Source organism: Acipenser ruthenus, chromosome 13, assembly GCF_902713425.1.
Source record: "Acipenser ruthenus chromosome 13, fAciRut3.2 maternal haplotype, whole genome shotgun sequence".
Lineage (NCBI taxonomy): Eukaryota > Metazoa > Chordata > Actinopteri > Acipenseriformes > Acipenseridae > Acipenser > Acipenser ruthenus.
This window is the reverse complement of record NC_081201.1, coordinates 33,119,305-33,144,260: the sequence shown is the minus strand read 5'-3', so window position 1 is coordinate 33,144,260 and position 24,956 is coordinate 33,119,305. Positions and strand designations below refer to the sequence as shown.

The following is a 24,956-nucleotide window of genomic DNA, read 5'->3' as shown; positions in this document are numbered from 1 at the left end:
GAACACCTGCAGGGCTGGCCTTTGTCCTCCAGAGGTTGGTAGTTTGCTGACATCCGCTCTGGAGTTCCTGGGTGTAAAAGTGGAAGCTGGCTCGGTCGCAGGTCTCCTGAGCTGTGTGGGGAATTGCTGCGGTGAGGGGAAAAATGATTGGACATTTCAAATTGAGGAGAAAATCAGGGGTAAAATAGTAGGGCACACTAAATTTAAAACAAACAAACTCCCACATTTGCTAATGTTCCAGTGCCAAAACTGAGGATCCCCACTTAAGCTTCTGCAAGGGTGTTTTTGCAGCAACTTTTTTTTAACTAGCAGAGAATCGTTTCAGCTAGCGCTTTTGTCAGTGTACTACCCATCAGTGGAATATTTCTCTGGGGGGATGATTCAGTTAGGACAGTGTGAGGAGGGGGTTGATTCGGTTAGGACAGTGTGAGGAGGGGGTTGATTCGGTTAGGACAGTGTGAGGAGGGGGTTGATTCGGTTAGGACAGTGTGAGGAGGGGGTTGATTCGGTTAGGACAGTGTGAGGAGGGGGTTGATTCGGTTAGGACAGTGTGAGGAGGGGGTTGATTCGGTTAGGACAGTGTGAGGAGGGGGTTGATTCGGTTAGGACAGTGTGAGGAGGGGGTTGATTCGGTTAGGACAGTGTGAGGAGGGGGTTGATTTGTTCCAGTTGCTTAGACTTCCTAATTGTTGCAAAAGTAAGTTTTGATATTCCCCACATATTGAAGCCATCTGGTTGTCTAAACACCCTTTTCCTGAGGCTTGAACTTGTATTCCAGTTCTGATAGCCAACCTTAATTGATTAGTTAAGTCCCATTTTCAAAGTTACATGCAACTTGTGAGACATCCACATGCTTTGGGAAAGGTTCTCCAAGAAACAGTTTGACCTGACCTGACCTGACCTGATCTGGCCAGCTGTCCATTTCTAGTGGGGAGGACATCATTGCAAACAAGATGTTGCATCGCGACGGGCACATACAGTATAGGCATCTTTAACACGTATGTGCATTTTAAGTATCTCTACTGCAGATGGAAATAATGCTCCTGTTACATACTAGTTTCACCCATTCCTGGTTTTAATACAAGCTTGATTACCCACAGTGTATTAGTAGCAAGCTCAGGTGTGTCTTATTAGGCTCATAGTACAACCAGGAATAGATTAAACCACTATGAAAGAGGAGTCTTATTTCTGTTTCTGCTACAGTATACCCATAAATGCTGATGAGATTTTTGAAACGAGTAAGTAGTCGGCATACAAACATCTTCCTGCACCAGCAACCAGTTGTCCTCGTTACGGACGACTGGCTAAATTAGCGTATTTGTCTTTTTTTGCTGAATAAGTGTGAAATCGGAGGTATGACTATAATGGAATATTGACAGGTTGTGAATTTAAACATTCCAGTCTGCATTCATCATTCAGTGCTGACCTTCACAATGTAAGCAATGAACAAAACGCTGGCTTTACGCCAGAGGATTAAGTGGCTTTCTAAAGAAAAGAGATTTAGCTATTTTTATTTATTTAAAATAATATATATGCCTTGCAAGAATCTGGATTAAAATCACAGCTTCTTGTGCCTCAATACTGAGCCAACTTAACATACATTATTATGAATATAGCTATATGATTAAAGGTATGTCAGTCTTCAAAAAAGATCTAGGTAACAAGCTCAGAAATGGGAGTTTTATTTCCATCCCCGTAAACATATTTATTGTGCAAGTATGATTCTTGAACTTTAGCAAAATAGTCAGTTATAATAAATATCTTAATGCTAGTATATGTCATCTGAATAGTCCGTCAGAACAGTGGCATAGAGCAGACAGTTTTGTGACCTTTATGAATGACGCAGCACACACTGAAGCTTTGGTGCACTGTCACAGTGTGAAGCACTCACAGTGAACGAGTTTCTGCTTCTTTGTCTCCTAGCAGGATGTTTCGCTTCCGGCTGCTTCCTGCTGCCTCGGTGGGGCTGGCCGTTGTGTCCCGACGGTATCACGGCTTTACCAACCCAGCCCCCAGCCGTCGGAGACTGATGATGGCCGCGCTAGTTGGAGTGACCGCTGCCTCGGCCAGCACTGGACTGATGTGGAAAAGGTATGATGCACCAGATTGCAAGAAGCTTTTAGTCAAAACATTTTTCATTGAATTTACAGGGATGAAAATAAGACTCCCATATTGCTTAGCAGTTTGATCCATTCCTGATTTTACTGTGAGTTTATTGAGACACACCTGAGCTTGTTACCTACACCCTGTGGTTAATCAAGCTTGTAGAGCACACACAGAGATACACGCACTAGAGATGTTAATACACCCACCCCTCGTTATATCGCCCCTCGCTATACTGCGGATTTGGATATATCGCGGTCCTGGAGTTGGCTCCCCATTTTTACTGTTTAACTGCGTATGCCTTTGCTGCAGTATACATTGGCACTTAGAATTACTGTTCTTTTTATTTCGTACTGCACATCACAAACAACAATATACAAAACAGTTAAAAACAAAGCATTAATATCGTACTGTTGTCATATACACACGTATTACACAATAACACAAAGCAAATTAAATATCTGCTTGTGGCAGCAATGCACTAGCAAAAGTCAGCAGTGACGTCAGCTCCCTAGCAACAAGCCTCCTATGTTGGGAATGGATTGTTTCAATGTAGTGGGTTTGTGCATTTGAGAAAGGAGAGGAAGACTCATGAAATTAATAAAGTTGATGAGATGCAATTACCCTCCGCTGTACGAATTAAAACAGTGTGCTGCTTTTTATACGAAAAATTTATATTGGATCCTGACTCCCCCCATAAAACGAGGGAGTGGTTGCACAATATTTGTTAGCCTATTTGTTTTTCTATGGGTCTCGCACTATCGAGACCCTCGATTTATATAGCGGATTTATATTCGACCCCAACACCCGCGATATATCGAGTGGGTGGTGTGGTTAACATTTGCAGTACACATGAGGCTTGCACCTGCCTTGACTGCTTTCAAAGATCAGAGTTGTATTGGAGCACTAGTGCAGGCTTTGTATTCTAAACTAGATGCTGTACAGAATACAATATGAACACTCAAAAGAACCAGCAATGTCTAGAGGCACGCCTAATGGTTTCAGGTATACTGTTCCAGGCACTAGCTTTGAAAGTTAGAAAAGTGCTAGGGTTAGAGACCTGCAAGAAGGGGGGGATGAGAAAAGGGTGAGAGAGAGACTGAGACAGAAACAAACTGAGGACAGACAAGCAAACCACAATTTACAAGCGTACGAAAGCCTGTATGGAATCTGACAGGCAGAGGAACAACAGGCTACAGCCTAAACATAAACTCATCCCGAGTGGATTGTTATTGGAAACACTGGCACTTTATATTGAGCTCTGTGCTGTTGTGTGCAGATCCAGCTACCTTTTAGTAAGTGGCTCTCCTCACCCTGTGATATTAAGAGGCACAGATGGTGTGTTTATTACCTGTTGTTTCTTTTTAATGCTAGATAAACTTTCTTTCCCTTGTTTCCTCTGAATGAAAATTCTGATTATTTTTGATTAGATCCACTGATTTTAGAAATAAACATGTTTTGTTTTTATTTCAAATAAATAGATACGCATTTTCATGCGCTATTAAGGTACAGTGCCATACAATTGATAAATTGATACGATTGCATTTTTTTGGAAAATTAAAAAAAAAAAAAAAAAAAAAAAAAAAAATCAATACTGGGTCTACACTGTGATCCACTTTCTTTCACTGACAGCATTGAGTTTCCCTGGGAAAATCCCTGCACAAGCTAAACAAAACATAGAAGATCAGAGGGGAGCGTTATCAGTTTTAAAAGAAAACACAGGTCTCGTTTTTGGCCAAGACAAAGGAATTCCTGTTTTTAAAATGTAAAAGTAATTTTCCGCTGCTTTTAGGAAAACTGATCTGAGTGGTTGAGTGCGTCAGTGGGAAGCTCTCCTGTTTGTTACTATTTCCAGTTTACGATTACCATGATGATGCTTTTTAAAACACCACTACAGGGGTTGAAATAAGACTGTCTCAAGTAACTGCTTTGTAGTGACATTTTGCACAGAACTTGACGTAGTTAGGTTTGTGGATTGTGGAAAACTAGGTCCTGAAACTCTCTCCTGCCTCTCTCTCTCAGAGCCAACGCGGAGGCAGCCTCCTCGGTGAAGCACTCCCCCAGGTCAGAGCGCAGTGACCCGTTGGATGAGGAGCCTGTGAAGGGGGAGGAGTTAGATGATGACAAGGCAATGGAGTCGAGCGGAGAGGAGGGGCAGCCTGAGGGGAAAAAGAAGAAACCGCGATCTGGCTTCAGGGATCGCAAGGTAGTTTTTTCCAGTTACAAAGGTGTATGCATATTATAATAGCCAATATGCTTTGGTACACTGTCCTAGGCTAGAACTCATGGTTCTGGGGAAAATGGTCTCCTTCAGGGATGGAAATAAGACTCCTAATGCATAGCGGTTTCACCCATTCCAGCTTTTACTACAAGCTTGATTAGCCCCAGTGTGTCATTAAATTCAATGGTAAAACCAGGAATGGATCTGTATATCTACTAAGGTTAGTACTGTAGCTCATTATACCAAGGGTACAATAAACAAAATGATTAAAACGTTAGTTTACAAAGTCCTTTGCTCTGCAGCAGTTTTCACCACTGCGGTTCAGCATTAGTTGCTGTTCAGGTTTGTTTACCCTGTCAGAATGATGCCTGATTACACATTGCCACAGAATTAAAGCCAGATAGCCGGAGCAGTGAGAATGTAGGGCAGACGCAATAGACAAATGACATTGCTTACTCTTCAGAGCGGGACCTTTAATCATTTCTGTCTTGACAGATTCTCAGGGCCTAAGTAGAAAAGACAGAGATGAGAGTGACAGTGCAGTGACCTTTGATCATTACTTACCTGTGCTAGTTGGTTTGACAAGTAATCATTTTGTCCACTAAATTCCGATTTATTTTATTTTTTTTTCTGTGGAAAGCCCCCTGCTGTGTAACATTGACTTTGGGGAGAGAGTCATTTTGCACACTGTTTTTAGTGAAGTTTGTAGTAGAATAATGAGTTAATGCCCTTTTTTCCCCCTGAAGAAATTCCTTAATTGGGCTACTGCTGCATCACTTCTGAAATTAAACCCCATTTTACAATTTTTTAATACGATGCAATTTTGCCCACCAATAAAAGAAGTCTGTAGCAGTTTTAAAGATTTGTATTTAATTGATCTACATTGTGGCATAGCTGGAGACTCACAAAGAGCGGACTGTAAAAGACTGCTTTCAGCAGACAGTATAGGGGACAGGGTATAGGGTATGATTAAACTGAATTGATTATTTCCTTTGTGAATAGTACTGTATAGAACACTGTATAGAACATTTCTGCCAGGGCAATTTATTTCAGCCAAAAAAATGAGAGAGGAAAAAGCAAAGCCTAGCGTTGAGCCCCTTGTACCCAAACCAACCAGCTGTCTAACCACCATATGGCGCGATGCAATGAATAGAGGCTTCAAACAACACTAATACGTCAATTGCAAGTGAACATTTTTAATTAAAAAGCTGGCGCTGGACCCCGCTCTTCCCAATCTGGCAGTGGAAATCTTGTGCAGGATCAGAGGCACAAATGACAGCGTGGGAGTTCAATATCGTCCCCGCGATTCATTTCTGATGGGCATTGTATCAGGGGTGGGCTAATGACAATTAATTCCCTTTTCACCATTGCCTCCAAGAAACAGCATTTAAAAAAGAAAAAACAAAATGATTTGGTGCGTGGGTGCTGCCTTTATGAATGTGATTGATTGAAAGTTAAAAAGCATTGGAGCTTGAAATGAGAACAGAGAACTTTACAGAGATATGTTCCCAGAAAATGCAGTGCCTGCTGTTCTACATCAGATAGCCTTTTGCATATCCCTGGATTTAGTGGAGGCATGTGTAACCCTCTCGTGTGCTGGCGGTCTCTGTCTGTCTGTCCTTATGTCGCATTTTCATATTTACAGATATCTAGAAAACTGCATATTGTGGTGATATAGGGTGGGTGATTAATCAATCAATGAATGTTTAATTGACCCTCAAAAAAAAAAAAAAAAAAAAAAAAGCCATGGCTTATTCAATTTATTTGTTGCATCTCTTATATGTATAGATTGTATTTATCACTTACATTTGTATATGCAGCTTGCTATGTATGAAGGTCATGGTCACCTGCAGCTACTTTCTTTATGATAATTGTAGTCACTGGGTACAGCTGGAATTAGCAGGCAGTCAATTTGCTTGAATAATCCTTAAGGATTGGCATCAAAGAAGCCTTGCACTGTACCAAGCCACTACTTCAAAAAAAATAAATAATAATAATAATAGTCCCAGCAAGTGCAGGTACAGTACTGAGCACTGGAAAGAACTAGAGCTGGGAAAAAGATGAGCTCCAGCCCTTCAATCCATACAGTAACCGTCTCAACTTTAATTAGCAGTTGTTGCTTACTGTGCTTGCACAAATGGTACAGTGCTGTGCAGTGGATCACATGGTAAACCTGTACGTTTTTAAAAATAAGACAAGCATCATCACTGGGAACCCTCAGCGTTGCACTCGTACCCCTGTGGTTGTTTACAGTAGCTCATATATGTATGTACTAGCTCCCTTTTAATGGCTTGCTATGCTGCCAGGATAACATTATTGCACTACAATGCAAAAAAAACACTATGATAGAAACACCACTTACATGCTGATGGATCTGATTTTTAGTGATGGACAAATATTCACATATTCAGACAAACACTACTTGACATGTTTGGTGGCAAAAGTGACACCCATTATATTACTATACCCATTATACTGTACGGAAGAGTGTTTCTCTTCTTTCTTTGAGAATAGGTACAGTAATGGGGTACATGATTTATTTGACTTTTAGTGTAATATAATAATAATCTTTATTTTTATATAGCTCCTTTCATAGTGGACCACCATCACAAAGCGCTTTACAAGATACGAGACTAGGGTGTGTGAACTATGCATCAGCTGTAGAGTCACTTACAACAACGTCTAACCCGACAGACGGAGCACAAGGAGGTTAAGTGACTTGCTCAGGGTCACACAGTGAGTCAGTGGCTGAGCTGGGATTTGAACCAGGGACCGCCTGGTTACAAGCCTGTTTCTTTAACCACTGGACCACACAGTCTCCTATATGGTACAAGTTATACTTTTATTTTTCCAGCTAATACATTTGGTAGTGCTGGGATGTAAATGGGTTTTCAGTAACATGCTTTTATTGTGTATTTGCAGCCGTGGCGGGGGATGGTACTAATAAACTTGATTTGCTTTGTGGATGGTTTGGATGCAAAAGCTCTCGATGTCGATCAGGGATGTCTGTCTGGGTCCCCTGTTCATACATCACCACTTGAAACATCATTTACAGAAGCCTAGTTTGCAGGCTGCCTCTGTTTTGGAAATAAGCAAGTTCCAAGGTCTCCCTTGTATAAATCCACTTCAATATAACAAATCAATCAAAACGCTGTAAATAGTAGTAGCTGTCTGGAGAAAAAGAAATGACAAACCTGACCTACTAAACAGTTTGCTCAGGCTTGTTTTGTGTAGGAGGGTTGAAGGTTTTTAAAATGTATAACAAATTGAGTGTGCTAATTTTGTTCTAATTTAAAACAACTTTCATCATATCACACTATAAATATTTTAATGATATCATTTCAAACACAATGTTGGGGAAATATTCATCATATTCCCATCAAAACAAATTGCTAAGATTTTTGCATGGATGGAAATATGACTTCCATTGCATAGCAGTTTGGCCCATTCCTGGTTTTACTATGAGTAAGAATAAGACACACCTGAGCTTGTTACTTAAACACTGTGGCTAATCAAGCTCGTAGTAAAACCTGGAATGAGTGAAACTGCAATGCAGTAGGAGTCTTATTTCACTCCCTGTGTTTTTGTGCTAGGAGTTGTGTGTTAATAATTTAGTGGGCATGTCTGCACTCATCGGCATCGATATAGTAAGTACTCTCTCAAAAAAGTAGCCAAATAGTAGAGGGCAGGGGAATTTAATCGCAAATGGAGTAGACACAGAGGCTGGATGCAGAACATCCTTTCAGTAATGTGACAGAATGTGATTGTGAAGTCTTACTTCCTGAGGGTTTTGTTTGTTAACTGAGGCGTGCCACCAGTTTAATAAATAAACCCTAGAGCTGAAGATAGTCCTACTTGAGCGCTTTAAAACGACACCAACACCAGCTTTCTATGTCAATTCTGGAGGAAGTTAACCTTGTGAATGGGAGGTCACTGAGGCCTACAATTCAGTGTAACCATTTCTTCCAAAGAATAATATGTGCAAAAGTTTATTAAAATCAGAGGCGGTCAAGTGAAAAATGGCAGATTTTTTTTTAAATTGATTTAATTATTTAGTGTCTGATAAATAATGAAATAATAATAATCCTTGTCAGCGATCAGTTTTCGAGAAGTACTTGGGCAATATGTAAATGGGCTGTAAGCTTGTTTGAACAATGATTAAGTGAAAGAAATGCAAAAGCTGAGTTTAAATGTAATGGATGAAGATTTACTAAGTGATGATGGAATTGCTGGCATTTCTGAACTTGTCTAGAAGATATGTGAAATACAAATTAGAAGGGGGGTGTTTATGTGGAAATTAATGTATAATTCTAAAAACTTTTTTTTTTTTTTACATTATGTCAATGTATAATTGCATTAATTTTACCAAACAATATGCAAGCCCTTTTCTAAATGTTACATTTGAAAAGTGTAATACTATAATTAACTAATTGTTGAAATGATTGTTGCGTAATAAAATTGTATTCACTTTTCTGTTGATTTGTAAAGTGAACCGATCAAAGGGTGACTATTTGCTGTACTGCAAAGATGAGTAAACTATAAATAACATGCAAAAATATATAATATAAAAATGTTTTTCCTTCTAGGTAATGGAATACGAGAACCGTATCCGCGCCTACTCCACTCCTGATAAGATCTTCCGATACTTCGCCACGCTGAAGATCATCAGTGAGCACGGAGATTCGGAGGTCTACATGACCCCCCAAGATTTCGTCCGGTCGATCACGCCCAACGAGAAACAACCAGAGAGTAAGTTACAGCTCACAGACCCCAGTGACATCTCACACTGGAGACTCATTGTCGGTGCTTGTTGTTCCATTTTTAATAGGTGCGCACAGTGCATTAAAGTAACGATGCAGTATACAGTGTGATTAAATAAACAACGCCGCAGAAACAACAGTTCTATTACAGAACAGTAGATGGTGGAAAGGAACACATCCATTGTATTGAACATTTTGCTTACTTTTAAACCCCAAAATACTTCGAAGTGACTCATGCACAAAGACCTTGGTTTTCACTACTGTAAGGAAAACTTCAGAAGGTTTAAAAAAAAAAAAAGGGTAACAGCTAAGCCACATGTCTAATTTCACTGCCTACATGCCGCTCACCAAAGTGAGCTCACTGAAATAAAATGTGTTGTAATTTTTAAAAAGCCGTTTCAGTTGGGGAACCTTTTTAATAGCATGCATCTCCACTGTCGTAGCTGCAGTAGAAGGAAATCCTAGTATATTGAATTAATCCTGGTGTATGTAGGGCATGAAGGAGCTGAAAATGTTACAGGAAAAATAGTGTAGTGTAGTGTTTTGGGTTTGATCTGTACTATATTGAAGCTCCCGCTCTGTCACCACTGCAGCAGTCTGGATCGATCATTGTCACAGCCTTGTAACTTGAGGAGCCGCACGTCTTTTCAAGTAGAGTGTCACCACAAGTCTTTTCAAATAGAGTGTCACCAGCCTTGCATTCTCTGCAGTGGTTCTCGACTTGCATATTAGGTTAAGTCAGATGGCAGATGAATATTTCAGTGTAAGCGTAGCATGCACACTAAGCTCTGGCATATGATTAATTTGCTATTTTAAGGGCTGAGAACAGGTGGCTTGGTTCAGGAGTAGGCTTTCTCTCGCTCTCTCTTTCTCTCTGTCTCTCTATCAGCTGATGTGGAGATTTAATTGGGTGGAAGAGCTTTTGCATGGTTGTTTGAGCTGTTGCTTAGCTTCCTGTTTGTGTGATATTACTATAGAAAAGCTCTTTTATAAAGACACTACGAGAAAAGCAAAGGCTGATTATGCCCTGTAGAGAACAAAATGTGCTGCAAAGGGGATATTGTGTGTGTCACACTTCATATGTTTCCATATACCTGGAGAACCGCACATCCAATTTTCATGAAACTCAGTATTAGAATTATTTTGCATAAGTTATAAACAGTATCATTTTGAGGATATTGATTCCGTTCACCCACCTATCTCATGTCACTTTTAAATATATAAAGTAAATATCAAATTGTAAAGAAGAAAAAAATCTTTGCTAGTTGTGATTCTATACTCTTCTGCAAAGACTTTTACATGTCATGGTCATCAGTGTTCTCATTGATAGCTCTAATTTATTTACAGCTGTGGAGAGGAATGTATGTTAATGACATGCTTGTTTTTAGAGTGGAATAACATCAATTTACTAGCTAGTATAAAACTACTCGGAGCGGTTCATGGAAGTCATGTGGCACGTGGTTCAAAGGATAAATGTTAATCGTGCTTGCTCGAGGTTGCAGCATTAAGACATGGGATTTGAAAGTGATAAAACTAATAGCAGCTGCATACTGCCGAGACTCGGTTATCTGTAGCTCGCAAGTTATGTAGCTGTAGCTCATGGGAGGAAGTGGGTTTTAGCAACTGGATATAAACATGCCTTCACTGTTCTGTGATACTCCCTGTTGAATTCTCTGTGTAACTCTACCCATATGTGTGTTTTGTTGCTTTTTTGTGCACAGTGGTATTTTGCCTATATGTGCAAGATTGACCCCCCCCCCCCCCACCCCCCCCACCCCCCCAATGGATGTGCCTGCATGCTAACTAATACTTTAGAACCACTCCTCCAATTGTGATTAAACTTGTTTAAATTGAGTAGCATTTCTTGGTAAATTGCTTTATAAAGCTGCATTAGTGCTTTAGTTGACAAATTGAGTCCTGCTGTCTCCCTGTCTAAAGCAACTCCCAACTTTTGGCATGCCTAAGTTGGCTATATTTAGTGAAGAGTGCAGACATTTTCATTACTCCAAAATCCTATACACCTGCTTGACAGCTTAATAAATTCCACTAGAGGAGTCTCCAGGTAAATTGTGAAAGATGGCTTTTCACTGCCCCTGATGTTGACGCATGAAGCTGCGCACCAGAGGTCTTATTGGGTACATTTTGCTTAAGAAGTTAATGCTACCTTCCCAAATTCATTTAAGACTCGTGGGAGGAGATTTCAAGAGATTATTGCCTTGCTGCTGAATAGGTTATTTTTTGCTGTTTGACTTTAGATTTTAGAAAGGTTTAGTTATTGTTCTTAATTTGTTTTTCTGTAGTTTAACATTTACCTGATTCTAGCCAACCTCATATTGGGAGATCTGGGTTTGAATCTTCAGGATTAGGACATGAAATCCTGTAGCAAATGACAAGGTAGATTAAAATGACAAGGTAGATTAGGGGCTAGATTGATCTCTGCAGCTCTTGCTTGGCATAGGGGGGAGAAAAATAATAGAAAAAAATGCTACTGAGTAAAGAAGTGCAAAAAAAAAAAAAGCAGAACAAATTAGTCGGCACAAAAGGTCAAGAGGACTGTTTTTAAAATGTGAATCAAAACGACATTTACACACTGCTTGCCTTTTGAGGGGTAATTGCTCTTCGACTCGCTTGTTAAGCAGAAGCGCACTGTTAGTTTGGCAGTTTTCCACACCAACCTGTGAATGTTACGTCAATATGTAGGAGCTAGTCAGGGCAGTGCAAAGAATTTCTATATTAATTTGTAAACTGGAAACTAGTGAGGCAGGGGTGAGGTATGAAAACTCATTTTTATTCAAGTTGCTCCGGAGGGACTATGGGTGGGGTGGCTGCCACTCAGTCAAAATTCATTAACATAGAGAAATAATCTTAATAAAGCACAGGCTTGGACAGGCAGTGGCGATTAAACAATCAGGTAGATCAATACATCGGCCAGAACATATATATGAAATTCATCTGCATCACCCCAATCTCCTTTGTTTTGGCTAGAATGGTAAAGCTTTTAAAAAAAATATATATATATTTAATGAAAATGTATTTGTGTGACTACAGATTAGAACCATTCTTACTAGTTCTTGACCGTTTGTTCTCTGGAAAGTGAGCACCATTGCCAGGTCATGACTTCATACTCCACACGCAGGAGAGCATTATTATTATTATTATTATTTATTTCTTAGCAGACGCCCTTATCCAGGGCGACTTACAATTGTTACAAGATATCACATTATTTTTACATACAATTACCCATTTATACAGTTGGGTTTTTTTTTTACTGGAGCAATCTAGGTAAAGTACCTTGCTCAAGGGTACAGCAGCAGTGTCCCCCACTGGGGATTGAACCCACGACCCTCCGGTCAAGAGTCCAGAGCCCTAACCACTACTCCACACTGCTGCCCCATTCAATGCTTTATTCACTGTCAAGCACATTAGTAGCTCTGCTGTGGTATATTTTGTACCCTTTTGGTTACTAACCAGAAGTTATTAATGTACTACCTCTAAACATGTTAACCAATCAAGCACATGTTAAAACCCGGAATGGGTGAAACTGCTATGCAGTAGGAGTCCGTCCGTGTTGTTTTTATTATATCACCGGTATGCATGGTCATTTATTTCCTGTGTGTTTTGTTTTATAGATCTGGGGCTGGATCAGTTCTTGGTAAAGAGATACGATGGGAAGGTAAGCAATATTAGAGGATATTTTAATATTTCTGTTTCTAATGTAAAGGAACAAACAAAGAACCAGGTGATTTTAATTCAGACTGGTGATCACTCTTGTTTCCCCCCCCCCCCTCCAAGAAACAAGTCTTGCAAATTAAATCACTACTTCTCCATTAAGTTGTTGTTTTGATGGAGAGTGTAATGCATAGACAGGTCTACTGTCAGTTGATGCAATGCTTCCAGATTGCAGCAACAGCTGAATATGCAGTATGATTTATTCTTGACAGTGTCTTGAACAGTTGTATAGAACATTTCGTTAGGGGTTTTCCTACCTGTCACCAATATAATAACTCATCATCTTTACATAGTTTGAAATCCTTAATTGAACAGATGTTACTAAAAAATATATATATATTATATATATATATATATATATATGACAAAAGCTTGTTTATTGCAGTGGGACGGCAATGGTATAACCTTTAAGGTTTAAGTGTATCCTTCTCCTTAATTGGCCACGGTGTAATTGTCACTGCTCCCCTTATCATTTCACAGTTGACCTTTTCTAATTGGAATAAAAAGCCTTTTAAAAGCCTCTCCGCTTTAAAGCAGTACTCTCCTTCATGGTTGGTCTGCACATATCCATCCGGGTTAGAAACCTGCATGAGTCCTGGGTTTCAGAGCAATCCTCATTTTAAGTATGTTATTTAAATTACTAGGAGCTTGGGGTTTGAGCAGTCAGACCCCAGATCCTGCATGAAACCGCTCCCTATTCGTAAACCTCCAGGCTCAGGTGAGACTTATCCACACTGTCATCAGTGCAGTGAGATTCAGCAGGGACCTGACTGCTGAAATTCCTGGCACACGGTCATTCATTCAGTACTAGACCTTACATTTAACCCTGCCCAGTGTCCAGTATATTTGACATTGAGAACACAGGCATTACATAGGTATGGGAACATACCAGGGGCAGTAAAGGGTTAAGGTTTGGAAACACAGGACTAGTGGGAGTTTCCAGCCCTGTAATATCATGTTATGCATTCTTTTCCAAACAGAGAGACTCCCTGTGCAGTTAGATCCCCACTCAACACACGCTGTTCCATCTGGACACTGCGTACAGCACAGGGAGACTCATATACATACGGACCAACATGGCAGAGAGGGCACTGAATCTAATTAAGAGTAGCTTAATTGAAATGGATTTCAAAACCTATGCCTTTTAATCATTTTTATGAAACGATTAAATATGTTTGAGGTTCATTGCTTATATACAAAACAAGTCAAGTGGAAAAGCAATGGGGATCTTCAGTAAAGTACAAAAGACATACCGATACATACACAATACTGGGAATTGCTTGGCAGTAGTTGCGATTGTGATCTGGGAGCAGTGCTGCGATTTTACAGGCATGATTACAATTCCCAGAAAAGGCTATACCAGGTTGGTTTCCATTATTTTCCGCATTGTGCAGCATTACTTGCAAAATCAAATCATCCATCCAAATGAGAAAAAAACAATCGATTTACAAGAGAGTCATTACAACTTTGCCCAGAAGAAATCCCACTCGAGCTGGAGCTGTTGCCTTAGGTAAGAGGTCACCAGCTCTGCTCTAACCAGCCAGTGAACCCTAGAATAGATACCCTGTGCCTAATTCAACACTGCTGAGCTTGTTCTCTATACGCAGTGGCTAATTGAGTTCACAAGTAAACTTGTGGAATGGGATTCTTATTTCCAACCCTGATAGTTATGGGTTTCCTTTTACAATGTATGCAGTGCCATCATTTTACAGTAATAGAACCGTTTATAGCTGGGCTGCACTGGGTTGGTGTATGGCTTTAGTAACTGTCTGTTTCTAACATGGGCCTCATTGGAGCACTACTTGGGGCATGTTATAAAGAGGGGGAACCACGTCTCAATACTGCAGTGCTGTACAGTCGAGACTTTTGCAAACATGTTTTAGCAGGCATCTTGTGTTTTTTAACATCCAGTAAACAAACTTTGAAAGCACATGGTCAAGCCTAACCTGTCCCATTGACTTCACAGCCAGCTTATAATATTGTTTTCTTCCACAGACCCCCCCCCCCCCCCCCCCCCCCCCGGATTTCCCTCTGTTGCACTGTTTGTGACCCTTTAACTTGTCGTTACAAACTCAGCTTTTCTGTGCCGTCTGTTACTTTTAACATGGGGGGGGGGGGGGGGGGGGGAGGAATTTAAACAACCTTTCTTCCTTTTTTTAATACATGCTTCCAGATGAATGGAAGGCACAGTATAAAAGTTAGTTGTTTTTTATTTTTTTGTTAATAAAGTATAAGAAATATTACTTAATATTGTATTGGATTATAATTAAGCGTAGCGTGTGTTTTGTTTTTAATGTAGCTCACTAATAAGACAAAGGCCAGGACACTATTCTCAGTTGTATCTGCTAAAAGTGTGTTGCTATTACTAATAGCATTGTTAACATTAAGAATTTACCATGTATTACTGAACATTAGGCATACTTGTACATGTAAGAATCTGCGTTTACTCTATGCAGTATGCAAGGACTGTTCAACAGTAAAGGGTGTCTATCTCTACTTTGTGAATTGAGGTGACCTCAAGCTGGCTGGTTTCAACACAAGATCAGCTGTTTCCAGCCCTGGATTTTTGGTTTATCCCCCACCCCCCAACAGCTTTCCCTATTTGTCTCTGACGCGTCCAAATTTATTTTTGGTTTGTGTTTGCTGCTCTCTTGTTGTCATAACCAATGAATCCCCGTTCTCTTCACTTCTCTCCCCCCTCCTTCTGTACCGCCCTCACCCTCCCATCAGGATTTTTGGCAGGTATGGGGCGTGTGAACAAAGCATGTATGTGTGGCCAGTGTGCACTATCTCTGACCAGCCAGTATAAAGTACATCCCTCCCCTCCTCTCCCCATAAAGGGAAAGGAAGCACTTTCAGGATCCACAGGGCAGCATGGACATTGATCCAACTCTTATCACTTAAAATACTCTTAAGGATACATTTTGTGAGGATAAGCAATTGACTGTTTGCAATTTTCTGTTTAATATATTATACAATTTGTCCTGTAGACTGATTGAATGATTAAATTATTGATCTTTTTATTTAAACTTTGACCTGCCTACCTGTCGGTTCTGAAAGTGCCAGACGAATCCATTATAAAAACAGGCATCTGTCTCCCTGCTTCTTGCACCAGGGCTCCTGCCCAGCATGCTTTGCGCCCACTGCCCGAGACTCCAGGAAAGACCTGACGTCAAGTTGGAGTTAGTGATGGACAACATGACAGTGTTCTCAGGACTGTACCACCAAATCACTTCTCTGTAGTCTGCAATACAAAATACAAAAAAAAATGTAGATTTAAAAATGAATTAATAAAAACAAAAACCTGGACTAATAGGCTTACTCAGCAGTGTGCACTTAAGGAGTCATGCTTAAGTAAGTGCAGAACATACAAAGTTCTGTGGCACAGTTTTACTGAAGTCGTCATGTTGCTCATCACTAGTGGAATGCTGCAGGTGTTGCTCCAGAGGATGCCATTCTCTAGTAACCTTATTTGTATATTGTTTTCAGAAATAAAAGTATATTCCTTTTCTGATCTAAGAGGGAAAGGGGGTGGGCAAATGTCTAAACATGTTATGTGTCACAAACAGTATGTTTACGTGCACTTGGTTTTCCTGAATAATGCAGTATGTGGAATATAAGCTCTGTATATTGTCCTTCCGTGATATGGAGGATGTCGTTCTTCTAGAATCCCTCCAGTTTACATGTAATCTTGATTGTGTGCTGAGCACTGATAACACGTATTGGTGGAAATCTCATGTAAACCAACAAAGTGTCTCTTGCCCTGTATGCTCCATATGCTGCAAAAAGGGATGTTTAGTATTTTGCATACTGCTGGCATGTACCACCTAGCAAAGGTGGCACACTCCTATGAGGAATATGGTTGCTAACGGTTTAAATTAATTTTACAATGCATATAAACGTGCTGATTGAAATAATAAAAGCAGCGCTCTTATCGTACATAACTACCTGCATGGAGGAAAATTCTGTAGCCCTGTGGTTCATGACAGTAATCCTAAGTGTTGCTGATGGTGGTTTTAGGATTGAATGTGCACATACTGTTTCACAAACAGCAATGTGTCGTAACCGAGTGTACATCATTCCCAGCTGACGAATTCTAAACTGTATTTATGAGTGCTGCTGCCAGAGTCTTGTGTTATACGACAACAATTGCCACCTCTATAATTGTGTTTGCTTAGCGGTTACCTATACTTTTAAGTTGGATTTATACCCTCTGTGTTAGACATAAGCAGAATTCTAGCAGTGCTGTTTGCCCTAGGCTCATATGAGAACGCCTCATTTGCTGTTTTCATCTACATCCACATGTCTGGCGTGGCTAATGAAAGTAACTGAAGATGTGCTCATTCACTGTAATGAGTCTGATTAGACCACGAGAACACTGTATGGTGCTGCTGTTGCCGTAGGTGTATCTGGATCCTGTAGAATACAGTCTCAGAAGATTAATTAAGTGCCCAATATGGCCACTGTTTGTCTGGTACAATGGGCTCTCTGACTGAAAAAACATTTAAGTGAGCAAGATGCTTAGTACAAGCTCAGAGTGGTTATTATTTATTTTTATTTATTTATTTATTTTTAATTGATGTCTCATATCAGGTTTTGGGTAATGCCTAATTACTATTTTTATTGTTGTTATTGCCCAGTCCAAGTGGTGGCAGTCATGGCAGATTCCCTGCAACCTGTTTTCTCTTGACTGTGTAATCGCGGGGGGGGAGTAGGGTGCAATTTTAAAACCTATTTTCAGAAACAGGCAAGACTGTCTTATTGAAACATTTTTCTTTGTCTTTTGTTCTGCCAAATCTCTGAAATGATAAGCAACTGCTGCTCCTGCAAATATCAATCATAGATGCCTGTGCGGAGATAAAAGAAAGACCAAACGATATGTATTTTTTTATTGCCTACTTTAGGTCTACGGTTGGAAACCCACTACAAGCACAATATAGTTGTTCATGTACTTTGGCTTAAAATTTGAATGATACAGTATTAAGCATTTGAACTTTGTAGCAGCAATTTCCACAGATTCAAGCTTTTTTGTTTTGGCAGCACAGGTCTGGAACACTTTGATGCCCTTATAAAAGTGTCCCATCATAAAAGCATAGCAAAGAGTAATATTCACTTAGCAGATTACTTTGCAACCACATTCCACCTGTCATGTATTTATTACAAGCTAAAAAAAATAATAAAGGGGAGGGGTATTTCATTTAAAGCACCTTCTAAGATAGATTTGAGCAGCCTCACGTGTACATATCACCACCTCTCGCTGTAATTCAATTTCTGTAACTTGTTTCCGGCTCTGCACACATACCAGTGTAAGTACACAAAGGGGGGGGAAACACATTTAATCGAGAAGGTTTGAAAGAAAGCCTTCAGGAGGATTGCTGGATAAGGGAGTGGTTTTGTGTGCATCCATTACTCCCGGCTAGTGGTGTGGCTTAAGATTGGATCTTAGCGCTCAAGATCAATCAGCTGGATGAACTCTTGAAACGCTTATCTTTTAAAATAAATAATAATAATAATTGGGATTCGTATAATTGTTTTTGTTAGGGAGCTTTATTTTATTGAGTATTTTCTGAAAAAAAATAAAAATAAACCAAACACTTTTTTAAATATTTCAACACCAGAAATAATGACTCGTAACATAGATTTTTAAGGGCCCCTAATAAAGGCAGCAGAAAATGATTTTAGTTGTAGAGTTAACTCTCGGTATTTAAGATGCATGTACCTTTTTCTTGAATTGATGCAATGTAATAAACTACCTCGTAAAGGAATGGGTAGAAAGACATTTCTACATGTGGGGGTTTGGTGCAGTGCTCAAACTTTTGTTGGCAATAGTTTTAATTATTATACATGTTGATTTCTAAAATACATGCCCTCTTTTCATTGTGCTAAAGAGGTTCCTAATCACCTCTGTGATTAGACACCAGGCAGCAGGCAGTAACCTCAACAGTACAATGAAAAAGGGACCAGTGATAATGCTGCTAACACCGGTAATACCGGCAGTGATAATGCTGCTAACACTGGTAATACTGCTACGAGAGATTCATTTTTAAGGATTGGTTTATTTTTTCTTTTTTATACTGGTGGTCAATGAATGCAGTACAAAAAGTTTCCACTTTATCCGTGGGCTTTCTCAGCAATTACAACCCTGGCCTATTGCTAGCAGTTTATCTCCTGTAAATGTTTCTCTGTTTATTGTAAGTTGTGATTTTAATCAGTTTTCTTTCCTTCCCCTCCTCTGTAATGGAATCCACAGCACACAGAGGTAACCAACTGGGGGTGGGGGGTGGGCATGCAGTGTGTGTGCATACCTGTGTGTGTCGGGGGTGGGGGGAGATGAGTGGAGTGTGTAGTAGTTACTGTTCTATATAGTCTTTTCCTGTAGAAAGTTGCATCTTTCCTTGTCTGGCCTGCTGTATGACCTGTTCTTGCATTGCATGTTTTTTGTTGTGTGTTTCTCTCTTTCTGTTTCTGTTGAGCCTTTTCTAAGTGTAACTGTTTGTACTCTTAAAGCACTGAATGGAAAAAGAAGAGTCAACTACTGTTTTGCAAACCATTTGCAAATCCCTCCCCCCTGTTTTATCATATGTGCTGGTTGCATTGCCAAGCACGTAGCCCTCTTTATGTCGAAGCTGGCAGGTATGTTTTCTGGAGGGAGGGTGATGCTGACCTGAATACATTGGGGGATGCCCCCATCTGTTCTGCTCTGTGAAAATGTTACAGTGAACATTTTGATTTATATTGGTTGTCAAGCTCAAGAATGCATTTTGTGGTGGAGCTGTCTGCCTACAGGATTGTGATTTTATACAGTATACACAATGCTTAAAGTCTCAGTCAAGGTTATGATCCCACAAATGGTGAAAATGTGGGATTACCTCCCACTTCTCTAATGCCACTGGGTGTCAGTGTTCAAATGTCAAAATCTCAGCAGTTGATGCACAGACGAAAAGGGAGCCCATTGGATCTTTAATACCAGAGATTATAACTACTAATGTGTGTGGGGGAAGGAGCAGGGCTTGTAGGCAAGGGTTTTTACACTGCCTTTCTCTTGGTTTTGAGAATGGGGTTACCTTGCACCGTCGTTGGTGATTATCGTGTTTTTTTTTACTGTCTGCTAACTGCTGTGCTAACTTTTATTTTTTCTGGTTTCGTTTTTTTGTTTTTGCTTCCTTGTTTGTGCCAATAACAGAAGCTTTCCCAGGAGCGAGAGAAGTTTGCGGACGAGGACAGTATATTTCACAGTCTGGGCGAGTGCGGGCTCATCTCCTTTGCGGATTACATATTCCTCACCACCGTTCTCTCCAGTAAGTAGCAATGCTGGGTGATAAATGGGACTTAATGGCTTGTAACACTTCCCCATGCTTGGTGAGCACGCGCGCGCACACACCCACACACACACACCCACACACACACACATACACACACACACACAGATAAGAGCGCTCTGATTCATCACTGCTCTAATTGCGCAGGTTACTATCAAAGTGGACGACCTTCATTTAAAAAAAAATAAATATATATATATATATATTAATTTAAGACCCCTGTTGTAACGTTTCAAAACCGGCAGCCATTTAATTAAGCATTTCCTTCTGGTGCATTACAGTCGAGGCATTGCACTGGAGTTGGAACAGCGTAAATAAAATCAAAGTGAACCAATAAAATACATCTGCAATACTTGCCTGATGTTAATTCTGTTTGAAATTTGTTTCCCTTCCTTCATGTTTCTTGTTCTGAGACAAGCCTGTATGCACAACTCCCAAATACATTAAATTAAGTGAGTGGAACTGCAGTGTGTAGCTTCATAAGAAAACGAAATCCATATTCAAATGTAACATGTTTTTTAAAAACCTCCATTGTCACACACACACACACATACACTGTTCCTTAAGCGAAAACGCTTCAGAGGAGACATACTCATAAACATGTCACCTTAGTGGAACCATAAAAAAGAAATTTTGACAGCAGGTAGCCAGACATGACTGCAGCCTTTCTGAAATGATAGAGGCTGTGCTGTTTGCTGTTTATTGTTGAAGAACCAGCAGATGCTTGGAGAGAATTAGAGAGACTATATGATCCTGTGTTTTAAAGTTATAAATATGCCTGTAATATAGGCGGAGATAAAAACATATATAGGTACTCAATTGATCTCTAGTACAAAATGCTAGTTTAGAGGAAACTGCACATTTGTTCAACAAAAGCACTTGGATCTCTTTGATTCCAAACAGTATCACTTAGCATGGCTGCAAGGGAAAGAATAAATACTTGGCCCATGCTGGTTCTTGGCTTTCTTGTGCTTTTAAACTCATACTAGCAGATTACAGACTTGGAGTGAGAGAGTGACCATACATGAAACTGTCCTCCTTACTTAGATGTGATATGGGCAGGACTTCAAGAGTAAGTTATGCCTGATTGCTCTGTCAAGCAGCACAGCTCAGTTAGGGTACATATTTTAGGTCCAGGTTATTCATTTGGTTCTGGCACTGCGGATTAAAAGCCAAACAGAAATGACAATCGGGACTGAGTCTCTTCCTCCACTGCCTGCAGACCAGCCCCTAATGCAGGATTGCTCAAGCCAGGGCGGGCAGTGGGCAAGGGGGCTAGGGACATGCTGCCAGATACATAACATTGTCATTAAGACCATTCCTATTCTTCTCTATCCTTTCAAAATGAAAAAGGGGGCTTTTTATTCTTTAGGTGGATCCCTAGCCCCCCTGTATTTCCAATCCCTGAATAATAGTCAGATTAATGTGGAATAAAAAAGGGTGTTTGTATTTGCATCACTAACATAGACCTCAATGCCCACTGTCTGTATTGATGGGTATTGAGCTTACAACCGGTTTCATTCAATTGATGCAGGCACTTAGGAGGCACAAATTACTCAATCAAAGCAATTGAAATCATTTACATGGAGTGTTAAATTGAGTTTGAAAAAAAACCCCCAAAAACTGCATGCTCGAAATCGCTGGAAATTGTTATTGCCGGGATCTCATCAAATACAGCAAGCGTACACAGCCCCCCCCCCCCCCCCCCAAGCATATATAAAAATGCTGACATCCCAAGCAGGCCCTAGATCTTCAAAATGCAATTACTCACCATAATGAAAATAGACTCTCTTGACAGGTTGACTGTATTCTATGTTGTACACTAACACATATACAGTTCAGAATTTAAGCACTGATTCAAAATGTTATATATATATATATATATATATATATATATATATATATATATATATAAAATAAATATGTAATATGTGTATTTCTGCACTAGTCTTCATTAAATGGCAAGCCCTGCAGTGCCCCATTAGGAACAATAAATACTGTCTTAGGTAACAGACTGTATTTCCAGGTAGGTTCTCACTGTGAAATCTTGGAATGACTGAGTCTTTTAAATGCAAAGTACTCTCAAACTGAAGTGTAATCTAACATCTGCGGGATTCTCTGTAATTAACTAAGGAGCATTGCACAGCAGCAGGAGGGGGGATTGTAGGATATCCTTGTCTCTGCATACAGAACTGTGTAAAATGTATTGTACGTATGGTTAACGACAGCAGTGCTGGAAGCTTGGGTAGAGAATTCACCTTCTGTATATGGCAATCAAGAATGCAGAACGTAAGCATGTGTCTCGTTTTTAATTAGTTGCCAGAGTTTAAAAAAAAAAAAAAAGATTAGACATATCACACTGACAGCACCTTTATAAAACTTCCACTGTGTTGAAAATACTGACAGCAGCTGTTTTATAGCTTTTGTATCTGAACTGTAGCCCCGGTTTTGTAGTTTTCACACTCTATTGATGTGACTCTCTCTTGTTTAGCTCCTCAGAGGAATTTCGAAATCGCCTTCAAGATGTTTGATCTGAACGGAGACGGGGAAGTAGATATGGAGGAGTTTGAACAGGTAAGCGCTGGCGCACCTGTGACACCCCCTGCATTCCTCACACATCTTTTTGTTCACTATGTTTATTTTAACCATGACTCAAATGGCGCTCATTTTTCTTGCCTTAGCACTATACATTCACTTCCTGTATTTCACCCCACCTGCCCGACACTCCTTCCATTTGATGCACCTGGGTCCTATTACTGAAGGAAGTGCAGTATGCATTTGATCCAACACAGTGCCGCACCTTAACTGCATTATAACTACAGTTGAGCTACCCAAACATAAAAACACTTCCGATCATCCACTCACTCTGAAAAGCGGGGGTGTACAGAGAAAATGAAACCGGCCGAGGAGCGCGGCCCCATGCCCTTGTAGAATGCTGTAAAAGCTCTCCTGCTCTCCCCTCCACTCAGGTGCAGAGCATCATTCGCTCGCAGACCAGCATGGGAATGAGGCACCGGGACCGCTCCACCACGGGAAACACCCTCAAAACGGCCTTCAGCTCCGCACTCACCACCTACTTCTTCGAGCGGACCTCAAGGGCAAGCTGACCATCAAGAACTTCCTGGAGTTCCAGCGCAGACTGCAGCACGACGTCCTGAAACTGGAGGTGACTCGGCGCCTGCAGCTTTCATTCATTTCATCAGCAATGTGTTTTTCTTATATAGCACAGTATCTCAAAGCCCTTTCCAGAACTAAATAATGAAGTATAGAAATTTCAGAATAACATTAATAATAATAATAATGATAACAACAACAACAATTAAAAAATTAATATTTGAAGTGAGTAAGAAAAATAGATACAGCTCAATGACTAAAAAACACAGAAATGAGTTCTATCCTAAGTAAAATATATAGAAACAGTTATGTTTCAAAGTCAGGTTAAAAAATTTAATGTGAATATTAATTATAATATTGACCACCGCAGTGTCTCTAATAGAAAAAAGCAGTGAGTTCCACAATCTGGGGACATTATAACTAAACACACTTCCTCCATTAAGAGGATTCAGTACTCTGCTTACTCAAATAATATTGCAAAGTCCCATCACCAAAAACTCGGGCAGAATTGGTGTAATTGGTATATTATTTATTTAATATGTATTTATTTATACAGTGCTCCTTCAATATTTCACCTTCTGATAATCTAATTTTGGTTAATTCATGGTTAGTCAATATTGACAGTAAATTGTACACACACTGTATTCCCCTGTATAAGGGTTCTTCACTGATTCACTGTTTTCAGTATTTCACAGTTTTTTGATGTTTAGGTCAGGAACACCTATTTATTTAAATACAATTTATCTTAGATTTATTTATGTATTTTATATTTTACAAGAGGAGCAGGTATGCCCTGTTGAGAAGCATTAAATACATAGCTATTGCAGAATATTGAAGAATAGCATAAAATTCAAAGTCCCCTTCCATATCAGCCTGTGGCCTCAAAATCACAGAAAATTGACTTGGATTTCATCCTGTTTTTTTTTTCCTACATCCAACATAAAACGTAGAATTGGTCTTTAAGCATAACAGGATCTACTAAAACTAATTAATGGACCCAATCTAGAGTCAAAGCAATCAATATTACAGACCTTTTACTGTCCTTTTAATCAGGTTGCAATTGGTAAGTGGAGGTTTGCTGACTTCTATGAAAAAATATTTATTTTCCAGTGAACATTTCTCCGGGGCAGTGAGATAGTCGGAGCAAAGAAGTGAAAGTCCGAAGATCCTGGGTTTGGATCCTGATCGACTCTGCTGTCTCTCCTGTGACATTTAACAAACCGCTTATTCTAAAATGTAAAATATAACGACATTAAAACACAGAAGTGGCACGAAAGCACAGATTGGGAGCTCAGAGTAGTAGACTGCAGTGGCTTTAGTCCCTATACGTCCGTATTGTAGTGTTACTGCGTAGGTCAGCTCCAGTCTCGGCCACTGCTTTAAGAAGCACCAGTCTGGTTTTAACGTGCTCAAAACATGTTGGCTGGGCACTGCCTTTGTGGAAAACTCGTGTAAAAGCACTTCTTTCCATCTCCAACAAAACACAATACTCACAGTTCACCTAAGATTCAATATCCGTAGATTTATAGATTATAGTGAACATCAATTGTGTACAAAAATAAAATAAAGTTCCCCTCTCTTGATGTAGCTCATATACTATTTGCAGCAGTATGCTTTTTTTGGGCATTGGTAATGCTGATCTGTTGGTATAAATAGAGTGATGAATAGCTAAACGGATATTCAGTTGATTAGAAATTAGTGTTTGACTCA

At 39.9% G+C, this 24,956-nt stretch overlaps 1 protein-coding gene across 1 annotated transcript in view; it reads left to right on the top strand.

The window, feature by feature from the left end:
- The window catches only part of LOC117417724 (calcium uptake protein 1, mitochondrial), a 32,121-nt gene that overhangs the window by 393 nt on the left and 6,772 nt on the right, over positions 1-24,956 (top strand). The window contains 8 exon segments of the mRNA XM_059035267.1: positions 1,924-2,091; positions 4,126-4,309; positions 8,911-9,073; positions 12,714-12,757; positions 19,997-20,111; positions 22,624-22,706; positions 23,102-23,213; positions 23,216-23,376. Of these exon segments, the coding sequence (XP_058891250.1) occupies positions 1,924-2,091; positions 4,126-4,309; positions 8,911-9,073; positions 12,714-12,757; positions 19,997-20,111; positions 22,624-22,706; positions 23,102-23,213; positions 23,216-23,376 (1,030 nt within the window).